Source organism: Lynx rufus, unplaced genomic scaffold, assembly GCF_022079265.1.
Source record: "Lynx rufus isolate CCGP_SWC_20201006 ecotype Redwood Valley unplaced genomic scaffold, mLynRuf1.p SCAF_3, whole genome shotgun sequence".
NCBI lineage: Eukaryota > Metazoa > Chordata > Mammalia > Carnivora > Felidae > Lynx > Lynx rufus.
In genome coordinates this window covers 62,262,306-62,282,077 of record NW_025814845.1, presented here as the reverse complement: position 1 = coordinate 62,282,077, position 19,772 = coordinate 62,262,306, and the positions used below count along the sequence as shown (strand labels likewise).

Below are 19,772 nucleotides of genomic sequence, written 5' to 3'. Positions count from 1 at the left end.
TGTGAAAGAGCTGACTTATTCTTTATTGCTCTAAGGAAAGGAGAAGGAAAGAGCAAAAGGTAAAGAGAGGCACATTTCAGCTCAATACAAAGAAGATCTCTAACACTTTAGAGAATGTTTTGGTAACCACAAGTGTTCAAAGACGGACAGATATATGATGAGATAGAGATATCCTTAGATATGTGTTTCAGTCCTCTTAAATACTGCTTCTAAATTTTGTATTATCATTTTATTTTTACTTTGGCTTTTTTTGGATGAAAGGCACTAAAAATGAGTGATTATTTCCAAGTATCTTTTCATTATTTTATTAAAATATGCAAAAACAGTTAGAAAGGGATTATTTTCAGGGTAGTACTGTAAACATTTGCAGTACAGCTTCAGGTGTGATGGCCAGCACATTTCTGAATACAGCTTTCTGTTCTTTCTGAAATCTAGCAATTTCCCAACTGCAATGTTTGTTTTAGTATACACATATTTTGAAATATCTTAAAAAGAAATTATTTTATTCAAGAACCCTTTAACCACGTTAAAAAGATATCCTTAGATAAAGCATTATTTACACATATACTTATCACTATAAGTGAAATCTAGTGAAATCTTTATTCACAAATATGAAGACTTATTTTTCAACTCTTCATCTTTATTATGCACAAAACTAACTTTTAAAAAGCTCTGCAGAGTATTTAATAGTAGCACTTGATTTCAAAATATCTTAAGTCACCATAATTTTTATAACTTTTTGAGTTGTTGCCAGCTTAATTTTCAGTACGTGCAAATTGGAGGTAAATTATTTATTACTTCTGGCAATTTATTACTTCATAATTTTATTTAATTTTTTCATCTTTTTTAATGGATCATAAAATGGCATCTTTTATTGGCTACACAAGAAGTCAGTAGTAAATGAATACTTTGCAAATAGGCTACCATGGATTGAAATGTCAACCATAGTTCATGGTGTGTGAAGTTTCTTAGATCAAAGTAGCTCTAACATATGGCACTGAGCTATTCTGTTTGGGAACTCTCCTGCATCTTTAAATAAACTCACTGTGACCATTAGGACTTACTGAATTTTATTTACTTAATTATATATCACAATACTATTTAATAATTCATGTGGAATGAATTTAGTTTTATCACTATTAATTGAATACCAGTTGACATTAAAATGTACTTCAAACAATCTTTTTGCTATGGTGAGTTGTTTGGGTTTCTTCTGTCCTTCTGCTTTGTTTTGTTTTTTTGTTGTTGTTTTTTGTTTTTTGTTTTTTGCACTTAAATGAGCTCTAGACCCAACATGGGGTTTGAACTCACAACCTGGAGATCAAGAGTTGCATGTTCTATGGAAGGAGCCACCCAGGCACCCTGATCCTTCTACTTTGAAAAAAAAAAGAATATTCCAAGGATGGAACCAAGAGTGTATTAAGATATTTGTGAGCAATTCTGAACAATGTAGAACCAATTTATAGAAAAGGATGTTGGAAGTTTTCAGTTCTTAGACTGATCTTCCCTAACCACCCTGCATTAGGCACTGTGGGCCATTCCTGTCTCAGAAGGTTCTCCCTTTGTCTTTCATGACTTTTTATTCTCACCTAGCTGGCTGTTTCTTCTCAGATGTCACTGCAGGCTCCTCTTCTTACTGTCCCTTACTCTCAGTTATCACCATTGTTGGCATACCGATTCATAAATGCATCTTCTTCAAGGCTTCCTTTTCTTGCTGAGGAGCTCCAAATCTCAAGACAAGATCTTTTTCTTAGCTCTAAAGGCACTATCCGAAAGTCCATTATCCGAAAGTCTACTGCTTCACTTGGATTTCTCATGGCCCATTCAACTTGAAGCTCCCAAGTTAAGCCTAGGTACTTCTGTTCAAACCTGCTCTGTTTCCTGTGTTTCCTATGCAACCCACCTCACACCAAGATAGAAACTGTTAAGTCATCATTAACTATTTCCTTCTTCCTCACCGTTAACATCCTAAATGTCCAATCATTTTTATTTTAATTCCTTAAGATCTCCCAACTTTCATTTTCACACCACCCTTATTGCCACTATTTTAGTTCATTTCTACTTTGGCTCTAATGTGAAATATACCACGACATCCATAAATGGTGTTTCTACTGTAGAATCTACTCTTCCAATCCACGTTCTACACTGTAAATAAGAACGATATTTGTAAAAACACAGTTCTGCCAATATTTCTACATAATTTAAAAACTCTTAAGACTAATTCCAAATGTCTAAAGATGGCATCCTGGCTTTTTCCTGATCCTTTCCTACTCCCTTTTCCAGCCTCAGGCCATATATTCTCACTCTCACATCTTGTGATGCTGCTGCGTTGAATGGTTTTAGTTCCTTGACTGTTCTGTGCCTTCCTTACCTTCCAGCCTATCAAATAGCCTCCTTCTTCGTGGATCCTTTTCTAATCTCTTTTCCTTATTATCTCCCGGTCATTATTTAGGATTCATCTTTGAGTGACTTCCTGCAGGAAGCCTTTGTTGATGTCCCCTTGGCAAAGCTGAACAGTTTGTATCTCTCACAACTAGGTCCGCTAGTACTCCTGTGCTTATACCTCTTTTAGTTAATGTCACACTCTATTGTAATTGTTTATGTGGCTTCCTTTCACTTACATTGTAATACTGTGTTTTATTTGTTATTGCAGTCCTGTTACCAAGCACAGCCTAGCTTGGCCTATTGTAGCAATTTGTAAGTATTTGTTTAATTAACTAGTAATAGAATGATTGAGTGATTAAATGAATCATGAACTTATTGGCAAATGTTCATAAACCAATTTAGAGTGCAGTTTTAGGTTTGAGGTGTAAACATACAGCCCAACACAGCTATGATGTTGGGTTTAATCAGATGATGTTTTGTAACAGGAAGGAAATAACACTGAAACATTTCTGTACAGGAACCTGGATGATGTTATATTCAAGGCAGTTTTTGAACAATTTATCTGTAGTTTTACATGGCAGTGAGTAGAAAAGTTCTTTGAGCCAAAAAGTGTTAGGTAATTATTTTATTGCTGCTAGATATTCTTCTGTATTATCTGTGTTATATTTTCACTTGGTCTAAAAGGTTTATATAAAAGTACCTTGTTATTCTGAATAATCTGTTAGAAAAATAGTCAAGTGTTACAATAATATAAGAATAACTGCTGTATCCTATGTTGGGTATTTTGTGCTTATTACTTTTCCAGGCTCTCTTCCCCCAAACAGCTCCAAAATAGGTAAAATTATCCCCATTTTACAGATTGAGGAATGCAAGGTTGAGAGTACAGGGACTAGGCTTCAAACCCAGACTCCTGATTTCTCAACTTGTGGGCTAGACCTCTCCCCTTTTATAATTTTAATGGATTCTTGGGACAAATGAAAAATGAACTCTCCCCTCACCTCTCACTTCTGTGTGGAATTAGGTAAAACCAACATGGCTTTCATACATTTTCATCCATAACAAAGTGTCTATCAACTGTGAGTGTGGGTTCTACTGTTAGTAATACACTAACCAGAAGTAGGGGTTATGTAGGAATGAGCAATGCATAGATACGAATGGAAATGACATAAAATAAGATGGCAAACATTAAATATATGTATTGGAATTTTGAGTCAACAAAAGGTCAGGGTATTAGGTTTGGGTTAGAGGGTGAGGTGGCTTTACCAATCTGCATGCAAAGGAGCAGCATACCTTTGGGCAAAGGTATCATTCATGTGCCAGTATCATACCAATAATTTCAAAAACGTTTCACTAAAGAAACAACAACATTTAAATGCAAGAGTAACTTTTGGAGTGTGTTTTTTGTGTTATCTTAGCAGTTAGTAAATGCCATTCTAGTTAACCATGAGCAATATGGTAAATGTATTAGTATGAGCAATATGGTAAATGAATGTAGTAAAAACCTGGAGGAGTGTTACTCAGCTCTTGCCGATGAGAGAAATTTAAATGTAAGATTCTCACATATTTATCAGGGATGAAAGAAGTATGTGGTAGAAATAAAAGAAGCACTTGGACTCCAGAGTCAGAGAAGTTTAAGGTTTGGGCAAGTTACCTTTGTAAGCTTCAGTTTCCTCTCTTGGGAAGTGGAGAAAATGCTGCTGCCTAGCTCAGGGGGTCTCTGTGAAGATTAAATGAGAGGAGAGCCGTGTGTCTGGCTCGTAGTAGGGACTCGATAAACGCCATCGTTATCAATGCTGCTGCTGATGGCCATGCTCTGCTCTCAAGAAGGTAAAGATCATATTGTTTCAGTTGAGTCCACATGTCAAAAGAAACATCAGGTGCCTTTCCATCTGTGGAGACTTGTCTCAGTTTTATGTGAAACCAGCCACATGATACTAGACTGAGTTTTGGAGATAACTGCAGTTATATTGGCTGCCTAGAAGATCTCGTTGGCATGCATTTCTACTAGAGGAAAGAACTTTGTTGTAAAATAGATCTTCTGTTCTTATTCCACTTGGATAAGCATTAAAATCCTTTTTTCTTTTTTTCTCAGCCTGGAAGCATCAAAATTTTTAATGTTTCCTTCATTAATTAGAGAACTGGTTTATTTCTGGTGAGTTCTAAGTGCCAGGTTATAAACAACTTCAGTCAGTATCTGCTGAACGCATAAAAGTTGAATCAGTAAGATTATTTGCAACAATCATACATTATTGTGAATCGATAGTCCCTTCCCCCAAACTAAAACCATACTTACCATGTCATATGCTTTCTGGTACGTTTCAAAGTAGAGGAATTGGGAACTAGGAAAGATTATTTTTGGATTCAACTCTGCTTAGTCTTCAAAAAAAGTAAATAAAACAAGGCACTTGGTTCTGCAGAATAAGCAATTGGGTTTAAGTTTTCTTTCTTAAATAAACCACTTGGCATTCTGTGTTGAACTAGTTCAAAAGTTCAAACAAGTTGATATAAATATCTTAAGTTCTCATTCTTTTCTGGATATAGCTAAACCTTTTTTTTAAACAAAGTATTTTGAAGGGAATAATTTAAAGAAATATTTTAAACAGAAGTATTACTGATTTTTGAAGAAGAGTTCAGCTTCAGGTCTGCTAGGAGTCTTTCCTGGTGTCTCTTGTTCCTGTGTGAATCCAAACTAAATATCACGGTGAGAAAAGAAACACACTAAGGACTCTGATTTCAACAAGCTTGCGTGGTCTGATGGAAAGACTTCAAAATTAGTTAGAACCCTAGCTTTACCACTTTAGGCAAGGTAATTAGCATTTCTGGGCCTGATGTACCCCATCTGCACAACTGTGAAACTACTACTTTCTTTAAGGGCTGTTGTGACGATGATGTTCATAAAATGCCTAGGCTGGGTATCTGGCACATAGCAGGGGCTAAATAATATTTCTCATCCCCATCTCTGGCATCGTAATTGAAATTTTACCAGTGGTTTGAGATTGCTTCTCTTTTATCAGAATTCTTTGTAAGTGGTAGTGAATTTGGCTTTCAATTCAAGGAATAGAGAAGAAAACTTCAAAATATAACATTTTGTTGATTCAGAGTAATTCAGGCAAAGTTTTTACCTATTAATTCTTGGAATTTAGAATATTTTCGGAGAACGGGAGCATGGCACTGTATAGAAGTTAGATTACCAAAATGTTATCTACTACTTTCTGCTTTAATGAATGGATAGCTTTGAAATGTTGGCATTCCAAATATTATAGGATAATATACTGTGTAAACTATTTTGGAAAAGGGCTGTTACCTTTATTTTAAAATCCCCTTGTCATTTTTTCCCCTTTTGATATCTTAGAGCTATTTTTTAGAAAGTTACCAACTCCTGGCTGACTGATCACAAATAATTGCTAGAATCTGAATTAATGAAGTTTTAACTATTATTAATTATCTTAAAATTTGAAATCATGTTTCCAAAGTAAGAGCTGTATTCTAATTCTGATGTATCTTAGCCATGAAAAAAAGAAATTATTCTTTCTTCTTGTACCTTTGTCAAGATATTTTTTTTTTTAATTTATTTTTGGGACAGAGAGAGACAGAGCATGAACGGGGGAGGGGCAGAGAGAGAGGGAGACACAGAATCGGAAACGGGCTCCAGGCTCCGAGCCATCAGCCCAGAGCCTGACGCGAGGCTCGAACTCACGGACCGCGAGATCGTGACCTGGCTGAAGTCGGACGCTTAACCGACTGCGCCACCCAGGCGCCCCGATATATTTTTTTTAATATATGAAATTTATTGTCAAATTGGTTTCCATACAACACCCAGTGCTCATCCCAAAAGGTGCCCTCCTCAATACCCATCACCCACCCTCCCCTCCCTCCCACCCCCCATCAACCCTCAGTTTGTTCTCAGTTTTTAACAGTCTCTTATGTTTTGGCTCTCTCCCACTCTAACCTCTTTTTTTTTTTTTTTTCCTTCCCCTCCCCCATGGGTTTCTGTTAAGTTTCTTAGGATCCACATAAGAGTGAAACCATATGGTATCTGTCTTTCTCTGTATGGCTTATTTCACTTAGCATCACACTCTCCAGTTCCATCCACGTTGCTACAAAAGGCCATATTTCATTCTTTCTCATTGCCACGTCGTATTCCATTGTGTATATATACCACAATTTCTTTATCCATTCATCAGTTGATGGACATTTAGGCTCTTTCCATAATTTGGCTATTGTTGAGAGTGCTGCTATAAACATTGGGGTACAAGTGCCCCTATGCATCAGTACTCCTGTATCCCTTGGATAAATTCCTAGCAGTGCTATTGCTGGGTCATAGGGTAGGTCTATTTTTAATTTTCTGAGGAACCTCCACACTGCTTTCCAGAGCGGCTGCACCAATTTGCATTCCCACCAACCAACAGTGCAAGAGGGTTCCCGTTTCTCCACATCCTCTCCAGCATCTATAGTCTCCTGATTTGTTCATTTTGGCCACTCTGACTGGCGTGAGGTGATACCTGAGTGTGGTTTTGATTTGTATTTCCCTGATAAGGAGCGACGCTGAACATCTTTTCATGTGCCTGTTGGCCATGTGGATGTCTTCTTTGGAGAAGTGTCTATTCATGTTTTCTGCCCATTTCTTCACTGGGTTATTTGTTTTTCGGGTGTGGAGTTTGGTGAGCTCTTTATAGATTTTAGATACTAGCCCTTTGTCCGATATGTCATTTGCAAATATCTTTTCCCATTCCGTTAGTTTTGTTGGTTGTTTCCTTTGCTGTGCAGAAGCTTTTTATCTTCATAAGGTCTCAGTAATTCACTTTTGCTTTTAATTCCCTTGCCTTTGGGGATGTGTCGAGTAAGAGATTGCTACGGCTGAGGTCAGAGAGGTCTTTTCCTGCTTTCTCCTCTAAGGTTTTGATGGTTTCCTGTCTCACATTCAGGTCCTTTATCCATTTTGAGTTTATTTTTGTGAATGGTGTGAGAAAGTGGTCTAGTTTCAACCTTCTGCATGTTGCTGTCCAGTTCTCCCAGCACCATTTGTTAAAGAGACTGTCTTTTTTCCATTGGATGTTCTTTCCTGCTTTGTCAAAGATGAGGTGGCCATACGTTTGTGGGTCTAGTTCTGGGGTTTCTATTCTATTCCATTGGTCTATGTGTCTGTTTTTGTGCCAATACCATGCTGTCTTGATGATGACAGCTTTGTAGTAGAGGTTAAAGTCTGGGATTGTGATGCCTCCTGCTTTGGTCTTCTTCTTCAAAATTACTTTGGCTATTCGGGGCCTTTTGTGGTTCCATATGAATTTTAGGATTGCTTGTTCTAGTTTCGAGAAGAATGCTTGTACAATTTTGATTGGGATTGCATTGAATGTGTAGATAGCTTTAGGTAGTATTGACATTTACCTTTGTCAAGATATTTTGATGTCCTAGGATCGTCTACAACAAATACCTACATGGACATTGCATTCTCGTTTTTCTTCACTTTCTCTCTCCTGTATTATCACTTTCTCTATATTTTAACCTTGAATGGTTTATTATTTCCAATTATTTATTTATTTACCTATCTATTTTTTAAGAATTTTTTTTAATGTTTATTTTTGACAAAGAGACAGAGCGCAAGTAGGGCAGGGACAGAGAGAGAGGGAGACACAGAATCCAAAGCAGGCTCCAAGCTCTGAGCTGACAGCTCAATGTGCGGCTCGAACCCACAAACCATGAGATCATGACCTGAGCAGAAGTCGGACACTTAACCTACTGAGCCACCCACATACCCCTCCAATTTTTTATTCTTAATAATCTTGTGATGGTAGTAATGACTGAAGACAGGGGAAATATGGTAAATAGGATCTAAGTGGTTTTTTTTTTTTTTTTTTTTTTAATTCTTTTTAGGGTATTGGGAAGACAGCCTCAGCATTTCTCTCAAGGAATTTTTTAATGTTACTATTTATGTTAATCTTTCTTTTAAGAACAATTAGATCATTTAAGGAATTTGCCTCTGGCTACTAAGTAATGACTGGAGCTAAGAAAGAAAAAAGTTGGGATAACTGATCAAAAGTAAACATTCTTGCTTGTTTTGAATTATATGCAGAAATAAAAATCTCCCACAATCCTCTCGTTTTTAATTTATTTTTAATTATTGTTTCTTTCATTTTCTTTCAGAACTCTTGATGTTTCAGTGAGCTTTAATGGAGGAAAATCTGTTATCTCAAGCTCATTGATAGTCACAGCCACAGAATGTGTAAGTAAAAGTTGCATAAAGTTACTTTTTAAAAATGATTCCATCCAGAAATAATTTACAGATTCTGAGTGCTGTTGCATATTATAATAAGGAAGATGCCAACAATGACACTGGAGAGCACCACAAGGAAAACTTTGTATAGAATACATTCTAGATCCTGTTTTTTTCCTTTAGTCTCATTAAAAAGAGATTTTAAGATAGGATAAATTTTGTTCTGATATTCATAAAACTCAGAAGTCATTTAAAATCAAAATAAGCTAGGAGAATGATTTTCAAATGAAACATTTTTATTAAAACATTAATTATCAAAATGCGATAATTTTTTTGTGTGTGTTATGAAGGTTGGGTTATTGTGTCTAAGACATTGATCACGTTTTTGAAATTGAGTGTGTTTTAATGGTGAGCTCATATTTTTGTCCCTTTTAAATGTTGGTGCTTTCTAACATGAGTAAATAATTTGATTTCAATAGTTTGCTGTATCTTAGTTTGAAACTCTATTTTAGTTGAGATGATTGATTTGTATTACCTAAGATGCAATAATGTCAAATGTAAACTTTGTTGTTAAGATAGTGTTTTCCTTGTAGATAATTTTTAGGGTTCATGGAAAGTTTTCATATTCAGTTGAACATGAAAACAGAAAGTACTAAAAGGGACTGATCACATGGCTATTATTTTTATGAGTATATTATCTTTGTAAAAAATGCAGTAATCAAAGCAAGAAACCCCAAATTCTTGCCCTTCAAAATACCAAAATTACAAACCAAAACATTTTCTCACATCTCATGGTTGCATGGGTTTATATTTTGATCTTCATTTTTTAAGAAATGTTTTTATTTTTATTTATTTTGAGAGAGAGGGGGAGAGAGAGCAGGAACGGGACAGAGACAGAGGGAGAGAATCCCAAGCAGGCTCCACGTTGCCAGGGCAGAGGACTTGAATCCACAAACTATGAGATTATGACCTGAGCCTAAATCAGGAGTCAGATGCTTAACTGACTGAGCCACCTAGGTGTCCCTTCCTTCAAAAAACAAAGTAACTCAATATTATCTGTATAGAGACAGTTGTCTTTCTCACTGTAAGAAAACATTGTAAGGAAAACAAACATCCATAAGGACCTTGGGCCACTACTAAATTTTCTGGATAGCTCTTTATCAACACCTGTCTCTGTTTGAAAATATCTAGGTTTTTTTTCTTTCTTCATTTGCAATTCATGTTGCAATTTGCAAGTTTTCTTGTCTCTCAGGATGTGGTTAGATTACAAATTACATAGTTTCTCAGTGATTAGCTCACTAAATGATACTCTTTCTCCGTCCTTCCTCTTATTCTGTTCCTCTAGCCATCTCTTCTCATCCTTGTATAGGATACAAAGACTTGTATCCCACAGGCACTCACAATTTTGGTGTGCAGGGAAGCTGAGGTTAAATGACTCATTTTCGAATTTACAAGTCATTGTACTTTTAAGGGAGTCTTCTAGGTCTTTCCGGTTCTCAGGAGAGCACATTGTGACTCAAGGTAGTTTAAGAGTAAGGTGATTTTAGAAAGAGTGACATTGGTTGTGTCAGAGATGGAGAGAGTGAAGGTGCAAGTTGTAATATTAAGTAAGGGATCAAAGTAATTTTTGTTGCAAACGTGAGATATGAATAAAGACTTGAGGAAGGTATGAACGTGAACCCTGAAGACCACCCAAGGGAAGAGTGTTTTATGCAGCAGGAGCAGCTAGAACAAAGCCTAAAGGGTCATTCTGTCTGACAAGTTTAAAGCAAAGCAAGGTGGCCAGTGGGCTGGAATGGAGGTATCCTGGGAGAGCAGGAGTCTCAAGAAGAGTAGGAGAGAGTGGGGGGGGGGGGGAAGGGGACCGATTGGATAGGGTTTTGTAAGTCATATGAATGACGTGAGTTTTTCTTCTGAGTTAATTGGAGAGCCATTGTAAGGTGACATGATATGACTTAATACTTTGAAAGGATCATTCTGGCTACTGTGTATAAATAGATTTTGCAGAGAGGGGCAAATGTGGAAATACAGAGACTAATTCCTTGCCGAATTCAGTAATCTAGGAGAGGGGAGAATGGCTCCACTAAATGTGAGATGGTGAGAAGTGATTGGATTTGAATACATCTGTGTAAAGGTGGAATCTATGGGATGCCTAGACAGAGTAGATGTGGGTGTGAGAGAAGGACATTCACAGTAATTCTTTTTTTTTATTTAAAAAAATTTTTTTAATGTTTGTTTATTTTTTTTTTTTTATTTAAAAAAAAATTTTTTTTTCAACGTTTATTTGTTTTTGGGACAGAGAGAGACAGAGCATGAATGGGGGAGGGGCAGAGAGAGAGAGGGAGACACAGAATCGGAAACAGGCTCCAGGCTCTGAGCCATCAGCCCAGAGCCCGACGCGGGGCTCGAACTCACGGACCGCGAGATCGTGACCTGGCTGAAGTCGGACGCTCAACCGACTGCGCCACCCAGGCGCCCCGAATGTTTATTTATTTTTGAGAGAGACAGAGACAGAGCTTGAGTGGGGGAGGGTCAGAGAGAGAGGGAGACACAGAATTGGAAGCAAGCTCCAGGCTCCGAGCTGTCAGCACAGAACCCGATGTGGGGCTCGAACCCACGGACGGTGAGATCATGACCTGAGCCAAAGTCGGATGCCCAACCTACTGAGCCACCCAAGCACCCCCACAATAATTCTAAGTGTTTTCACATGAGGGACTAGAAGAACATGTTGTCATCAGGTAGAGCAGTGTTTGGAAGAAGATGAGGACTTCTTTTGTTTTGGAAATGTTGAGTGAAAGATGTCTATACAGCCATTTCAGTGGAAATATCATAAAGCTGTTGAATATACAAGTCGGGAATTCCAGAGAGAGGTCTGGGTTGAAAGTACACATTTGGGCATTGTATAGAGTGAAGTAGTCAATGAAATTCCACATGATTTTTACTGAAAAAAGAAAAAGAAAGTGACTTTCAAGAGGTTAGAGCAAGAAGAGAAAGAGCACCAGAGAAAGGTTTTATTTTGTTTTAATTTGGAGAATAGTTGACATACAGTATTGTATTAGTTTCTGGCGTACAGCATGGCTGACTTGATATTTACGTACATTTCGAAATGGTGACCGCCGTAAGTGTAGTTACCATCTGTCACTATACAGAGTTGTTACCATATTACTGACTATGTTCCCTGTGCTGTACGTTATATCCCCGTGTTTCATGTGTTTTATAACTGGAAGATGGTACTTCTTAATCCCCTTCACCAGTTTCATCCATACCCCCAAACCCCTCCCCTTTGGCAACCACCAGTTTGTTTTTGAGAAAGGTTTTGTATTCATGGAGGAATCAGGATAAACTGGGTCCTGAAAGGAAAGCAGGACCTAGGCAAGAAGAAAGGAGGGAAAAGCCGATTACAGATGAAGAGAAAAATGAAATTGAGGGTGGATGTATTTGATTGGAGTGAAGATGGGAGGGAATCTTGAAAATAGAAAATTTAGACCAGATTATCAGTAGCCTCCAAGACGGAAACAACCAGGTGGAGTTTAGAGTTCATCCCATAGGCCTGTGGTTCCTAAACCCCAGTGCACAGAAGTCTGTGCTGAAATGAAAAAAGAAAAGAAAATGGATTATATTTTTCATAATGCTAGATTTATTCAACTTGAAAGAATTCTTTTATTCTGAAATTGTTCTTTCTGCCACTTTAATTTTGCAATATCCTTTAACTGAAGAAAGGATAACTGTAATAATTTGTTGGATCAGCCCTTCCTTCGTTTTTTATTCTCTCCTTCCCTCTCTCTTCCCTCCTGGCTCTCCTTTCTTCCTTGGAATGGGAGAAATATGTAGCAATAAAGAAAAACTGCACTCAACAACATTAAACAGGTAAGGAAGACCTTATTCAAGGTTATTATAAGGGTGCCTGACTGGAGCATGTGACTCTTGATCTTGGGGTTGTGGGTTCAAGCCCCACATTGGGTATAGAGATTACTTAAAAAATAAAATCTCGGGGTGCCTGGGTGGCTCAGTCGGTTAAGCGTCCGACTTCGGCTCAGGTCATGATCTCACGGTTCGTGAGTTCGAGCCCCGCATCGGGCTCTGTGCTGACAGCTCAGAGCCTGGAGCCTGCTTCAGATTCTGTGTCTCCCTCTCTCTCTGGCCCTTCCCCTCTTGAGCTCTGTCTCTCTCTCTCTCAAAAATAAGTAAACATTAAAAAATAATAAAATAAAATAAAATAAAATCTTAAAAAAAAAAAGACTATTGCAATAGGGGAGAGATTGAACTCAACAGAGGTGGGACAAGGGAGTGGAAGAATTGCAGGCCACCTGTATATGCTAACTGGTTTTACCCAAAATAGAAATAAACTTTCTCTTATTTTACTGACAGGGGGTAGTGTTAAAATTTGGAGCTAGGCACCCATGAAGTTAGGCTACTGCCCTTCCACAGAGACTGGGAGATAGGGTTACCATCTTGTTTGGTGAATACATTTCAAAGGGGTAGCTCTCAGGTTGAGAGAGACCTTCCCCCTTGGATCTATAAAACTGGAAAGAGACTTAAATATATTTCAAAGAGGGAGAGAAAGATTTTGCAATTAGAAGTTTTCTTTTTTTTATTTTTTTTTTAAGCTATGAGCACAGTGCCAGACCATTCAATATTTATTCAATCAAGAATGCTAATTCAGCTGTATATAAACTAACAGGAGGAGACAGATATGCAAACGTATCAGGGCAATGGTGTTATACAACAGATAACACTGTTATCTGTGTGAAGTAGGTATTATTTTTTTTTCAATATATGAAATTTATTGTCACATTGGTTTCCATACAACACCCAGTGCTCATCCCAAAAGGTGCCCTCCTCAGTACCCATCACCCACCCTCCCCTACCTCCCACCCCTTGCAATTAGAAGTTTTCTAAAGTAGATTCTCTCAAAAAAAGGGAGGTCATGGACCTATTGCCAAGAGGAAACTTAATCTGAAGTTTAATCAAGATGAGGAAAAATGTAAGCCTATGTTGGTCAATAGAATTAGTGAAGTGAATGAGAGAAGGAACAGTTCAAGAAATGGGAAAACCAGGACACTTACTATATAAAGGAGCCGAAGGAAGATGGAACTCCAATATGAAAGGAAGGCAGCATTAAGTGCTTCAGAGAGGTGAAAGAGGAAAGGTCAGAGGGGTCACAGTTACCTTGATGCTTCAGTCTAGGTTGATGATGTATAGTTTTCTGTGGGAATTTTATTATTCCAGTAATTATTATAGGATAATAAATACTATAATTTTCATTATTGTATTGCTAATAATCATTGCATAATTCATTTTTCCTATTAGAATAGTCATTGTTTTGTACTCAAACTCAAATACCTCTAGAGTGTGGCAGTGATATTATATAACATTTGTAGATGTGAAAAGTGAGACCATTGCCATGAGATGCTCCTGCTGATGTGTGCATTAAATCTCTTTTCAAAACAGACTAGGAGAGTGGGTAAGATGATGATAAACACTCGGGTGTTGTATTAAGTGGTATTCAGTCTGTCAGGCATTTTCAGATATGATGAGATGCAGTTAGTAGTATTACTCATTCTAGGATTGATGCTTTTGGCTTTCACAGATATTTGAAAGCCAATGAAAATAAAACACCATTGCTTTGGCAATCGATTAATCCTCATAGAAATCCCACAAATAAAGCAGCCCTTCTGTGTGCTCCCAGGGCATCCAGGCTCAGTTCTGTTAAGGCACTACGTCACTGAACTGTAATTTCCTGTTTACTTCTGGGCTTTTCTTACTTGTTTTGAGATATTGGCAGCAGGGCCTGTCTCACTCCCTGCCTTCCTCCCAGTGCCTGGTCCTTACACAGGGCTTGTGCTCCAAAATTATTTGTTAAATGAATGGATGTAGATCTAGTTTACAAGTGGGAAAATGAAGCTTCGATTTATGAGATTTAAAATTAGGGCCCAAGGAGGGCTTGTATTTAGACAGTCATCTCCTTTTATCTATGTCAGAAGATCTCCTAAATGAGTCTCTGCTTAAAAGAAATAGTGAAAGGTATCTTTCTTCCCCCTTTGAACCACTGTTCTTCTGACTCTTGACATAACAGTATCAAAAATGTTTCTTGAGCACACAATGCCAGACACTGTGCTAAGCACTATACATGTGCTAAGCACTTTATGACTTCATTTAATACTTAAAACTTAAGAGGAGGCTCTTACTGTTACCTTAATCTTACAGATGAGGAACAGAGAGCCACCTCTTATCTCTCGTACACATATATGCAAACACATCAGAAGGTGCTTCTTCTATTAGGTAGACCCAACCCTCAGCAGGGGGTATGGCTTGATGAGAAAGAACATCGGTTGATTTTAGCTCTCACTGCCCCTGAGAGGGGGGACATGGAGCCTGGAGGCTCTAAAGGTTAAATTATCTGCTCATATCAAGTAGGTGGCAGAATCAACAATTGAATCCAAGTCTGTCTCTGCCCACCCTGGCCTGACCACTTGTGCAATCTGCCATTTGTAACTAGGTCCTAATTTGATTTATATAAAACAGGGGTTGGCAACTTTTTTTTTTTCCTGTAAAAGGTACAGATAGTAATATTTACAGATAGTAAATATTTCAGGGTTTCAGGGCTACACAATTTCCATCACAGCTACTCAACTCTGCCATTCTAGCACAAAGGCATCTGTAAATACTATGTAAACAAATCCATGTGGCTGGTTCAACAAAGCTATGTACACTGAAATTTGAATTTTTTGTAACATATTCTTTTATTATTATTATTATTTGAGAGGGAAATGGGAGAGGGGCAGAGGGAGAGACACAGAGAGAGAGAATCCCAAGCAGGTGCCATACTAAGCGTGGAGCTCAATGGAGGGCTTGATCCCACAACCTGGGATCATGACCTGAGCTGAAATCAAGAATTGGACAATCAACTGGCTGAGCCACCCAGACACCCCATAACGTTTTTGTTTTTGTTTTTGTTTTAATTTCTTTTGGCTATGTAGTAAGATAAAAGAAAAAAATCTTAACTTGCCAGGGGTCTTATGAAACACGTGAGCTGATTTGGCCTTTGGGACATAGTTTGCTAATTCCTGATATCAAATGTTCCAAAAGAATCCAGAACATGAAATCATTACCCATTCTGTTACTGATTTTTCTTCCCTGAACTCTAAATACATAGAAACAAAAATTGTGGAGACCCATTTCCCCTTCTCTGAGTCTGTCTTTGTTTTTTGTTTTTTGTGGTTTTGTGTTTGTTTGTTTGTTTTTTTAATGTGGTTGCTGTGATTAATTATTTTCTAGGTAGCTTACAACACTTTTGAAATTTTTGAGTGATTCCTTTCTCATAGTTATTTTGCAAGTACAGTACTGACTGATTTGTTTAAAAAAATTTTTTTATGCTTTTTTTTTTTTTTTTTTGAGACAGACAGAGACAGAGTATGAACGGGGGGAGGGGCAGAGAGAGAGGGAGACACAGAATCCAAAGCAGCCTCCAGGCTCTGAGTTGTCAGTACAGAGCCTGATGCGGGACTCGAACTCATGAGCAGTGAGATCATGACCTGAGCTGAAGTCGGACGCTTAACCAACTGAGCCACCCAAGCGCCTGTGACTGATTTGTTTTTATGCTTCTATGATTCTCTCAGCCAGAATTTCACTTACATTAGGCAGAGTGAACTTTTTGATTGGAAAACTTACTTTTAATGGAGAAAAGGAAATCAGATGCAGATGAAATTCAAAAACTTAGTGTGTCCAGGATGACTACAAAATATGTTCTTTCTACCCCACTGTCGAGCTCAAGGCTCTGGTATGTCCTCAGTTAACCCTTAAAAGAGTTTTGGCTTCATAGCTGTAACCATCATCTGGGTAGTAAGTCTCAAACTGGATTCCTCAGCTAACTTGCACAACCTACTCTTCACAGACATGTGAGAATGCCATTTTTTCAAAACTATGGTTAGAAAGATTCAGTCCAACAAATGGCCAAAAGAAAGGTTATCCAACAAATGGACATTAATCCAACAGATGGCCAAGTCTCTCTGTATTAAAAAGAACTACCACTTTTGAGAACTTTGTGTTTCATACCCTCTCTTCAGCTTCTTCAGGTGCTACTAAATCCCCTCTACCTATGTTCCGCCCAAAGTTGTCTTTCTCTTGTCCTTGCAGGAAGCCACTATTTCTACCATACTTTCTCCCTGCGCTTTCTTACTTCCTCAAAGTGGTCCTCTTAGAACTATAGACCAGGTTAGTCTCTACTTGTCTCTCTCGTAGTTGCCTTCCTTGCTCAAACCTTGCTCAAGGTTTGTCTCTCCAACTAACCTGTGGGCTTCATGAAGACTTGTCCAACTTGGTAACTTTGGCACCTACTTATTTAAAAAGTGGCTTGTAGTTTCTGCCTGTGACACAGATCTATGTGTCATCATGGCTAGTTTCATTTGTCTCCTAAGTCTGCAGTTTTCATCTTGCTGTCTGCTCTTAGGACTGAAGTCGATGTGTTTGACCTTTCCTTAATTTGTTTATAAAGCTATGTGAACAATGAAATTATTTCCCTTTCAAGATGAAGTCTTTCATGCTCTGATAATGGCTCTGGAAAATGAAAACAACAGAACTGGGAAAGCCTGAATTTGTATCCAGTTAACTGAGCTAATTTCTGGGACTGGGGCATCCAGGGACTGTGTCATATACTTAGGGCACTGATGGCAAGGTTGGGCTATATTATATTCTTTGCTTCCTTTGACCTGCTTTCCATCATGCTCAGGTTAAATATGATAAAGATTAGGTCTGTAGGTCTTTAGAAAGTGTGTATTTTTGGGGTACGTGGGTGACTCAGTCGGTTAAGTGTCCAACTTTGGCTCAGGTCATGATCTCACTGTGAGTGAGTTTGAGCTGCGAGTCGGGCTCTGTGCTGACAGCTCGGAGCCTGGAGCCTGCTTCAGATTCTTTGTCTCCCTCTCTCTCTGCTCCTCTCCCACTCATGCTCTATCTCTCTTTGTCTCTCAAAAATAAATAAATGTTAAAAAAAATTAAAAAGAAAAAGAAAGTGTGTATTTTCTTTTTAATTTTATTGAAGGTGAATCTTTGGAGTCCGTTGACATGATAATATTGTCATAATAAATATATATTTGTGTGTGGATGTGCATAGTGTCTTATTAATGTTCCTAATAGAGTTACTTTTTTGGAGGAAAAATTAAGAATTTTCACTGCCTATCATGGTGAGCCCATCTACTGTATATTCTGTCAGTATGATTTTCTGAATTTCCTGCTAATGACACATTCATAGAAAGAAAAGAAAGACACCAATAAAATTTTAGCAGATTCGTATCTTCTGGTTGCATGTTCTTATTTCTGAACACAGAGTCTGAATTCTAAGAAAAGAGGAAACCAAATGTTCATAGAACCTTTTTGAAAACTGTATAGTACAGACAAATGGTGAGCCATTTCCATGAGTGCTGTGACTAGATCCTAATGTGGGAAAAGACTGGTAGGGAATGCTGTATTCATTCTGTACATAAACAGTCAGATGGGGAGTATCTTATATAAGACCTTATATTTGAAGGTAGAATCATGAATTTATGCATTTGACAGCATTTCTGCCATAGGATATCACATTTTTCTATGTGTTTCTTTGACATTCTTTTCCTGTCATATTCCTGTTTGCCTAGATTTTAGAGCTTAGCGTAATCAAGGCTGTGGAGAGTCACATGATTTGTTCATGAATGTTTAGAAGTCTGTGTAGAAAGATGTACTTTGAGTATTTCTTAGGTAGCCTGATGTGTGTTCTGAATTGTTTTCTTTGACTTTAGGAACAGAGAACTTAGATATTTGCCTGGAAAATTTCTGAAAAGTATTTATATTCTCTCTCTCTCTGTCACACATATGTACACACACACACACACACACACACACACACACACACACACACAGGAATTTCTATGTGCAAGACAGTGAGTGATTTAGATATTTCAGATATATTAATAACTAGATTTGAGGTTATATTTTCATTCTACCAGACTCCACATCAAGAAATTGCTACATGAGTCCATGTCTTTTTATTTCTTATATTTTAGGTTAATTCTTTATGGTAAATATCATGTAGTTGCATCTTCTAGAGCCTTAAGAATGGTCATATAGTGAATGATAGAACTCGGTGAAGATAGTGTGTGCCTGTGTGAAGTTTCGAAAGTTATTTTTGTTGTCTTCTGTGAGAAAAGTTAAATAAAATGATCAAAGATTCTAAGTGATACCTTGGTGGTGCCAGTTTGGGTTCATTTGCAACCTAATAGCAGCTACAGAAATTTACCTCCTATGGTTGTTCCCTCTTCCTTTCAGATGCAAAATCAGAAATCAAAGGATAGCTTTAATTGTTCATGTGTAGTTGAATCTTAATCTTCTGAAAGTTTCTGAAAGTAATGAATATTTTATGGTTTATGCTGCTCTGTGAATTAATTATTTTAAAAGTAGATTTATTAAAACTGAAAGGCTGCTAGTAATCGGTATCTATAAAAATTGATCTGTTTTGGGATAGCTTCCAAGCCGCTATATGCTCATCGTTTTTCCTTTTTCTTCCTTTGTGATAATAACTGGTGGTACAGGGAAATGATACACATGTCAAGATTTTTCTGATTAGCTGAACCAAGTGTATTTGGCTAGCACTTCTTGCCACTTGTTTTGAAAACTACCTTCTCTTCTCTTCTCAGTTATTTACATGTAACTGTCTACATAGTGATTATTATCTCTTTTTGTGTGTATGGCATTATGTTTTCCACTTTAAATCCCACTATAAAATGTTCTGACTGAATACTACCACCGTTGTCACTGAAACATCAGAAAGTCTCTCAGCTTTGATCGATCCCATCAGTTCTCAGTGTGGATTCTAGGGAATCCTAAATTTAAATATTTAGATGTTTCAAATGTTATGAGAAAAACAATGGTTCTGTGCTGATGTAAGTTGAACTTCTTTACTGCAGTATTCAGATACTTAAAAGTATGTTAACATCCAGAATGATTTCCTACAAGAGAGAGATAATAGTAATGGCTTTTTTCACAAAGAGTTTCATGATTTGGGAACAACTGGCTTTCTTGTTTTGTAGATTAGAAAACTGTCCCTGAGAAGTTAAACAACTTGCTTAAAATTAAAAGTCTAGACTAATACTTTTAATGCAGTGCCATTCCAAGACGGATACTGCTGGGTCCCCCCACACCTTGC

At 37.6% G+C, this 19,772-nt stretch overlaps 1 protein-coding gene across 1 annotated transcript in view; it reads left to right on the top strand.

Moving 5' to 3' along the window:
• Positions 1-19,772, top strand: part of ANTXR2 (ANTXR cell adhesion molecule 2) — a 154,892-nt gene that overhangs the window by 52,817 nt on the left and 82,303 nt on the right. The window contains exon 11 of the mRNA XM_047091046.1: positions 8,527-8,605. Within this exon, the coding sequence (XP_046947002.1) occupies positions 8,527-8,605 (79 nt within the window). The remainder of the gene's footprint in view (positions 1-8,526; positions 8,606-19,772) is intronic.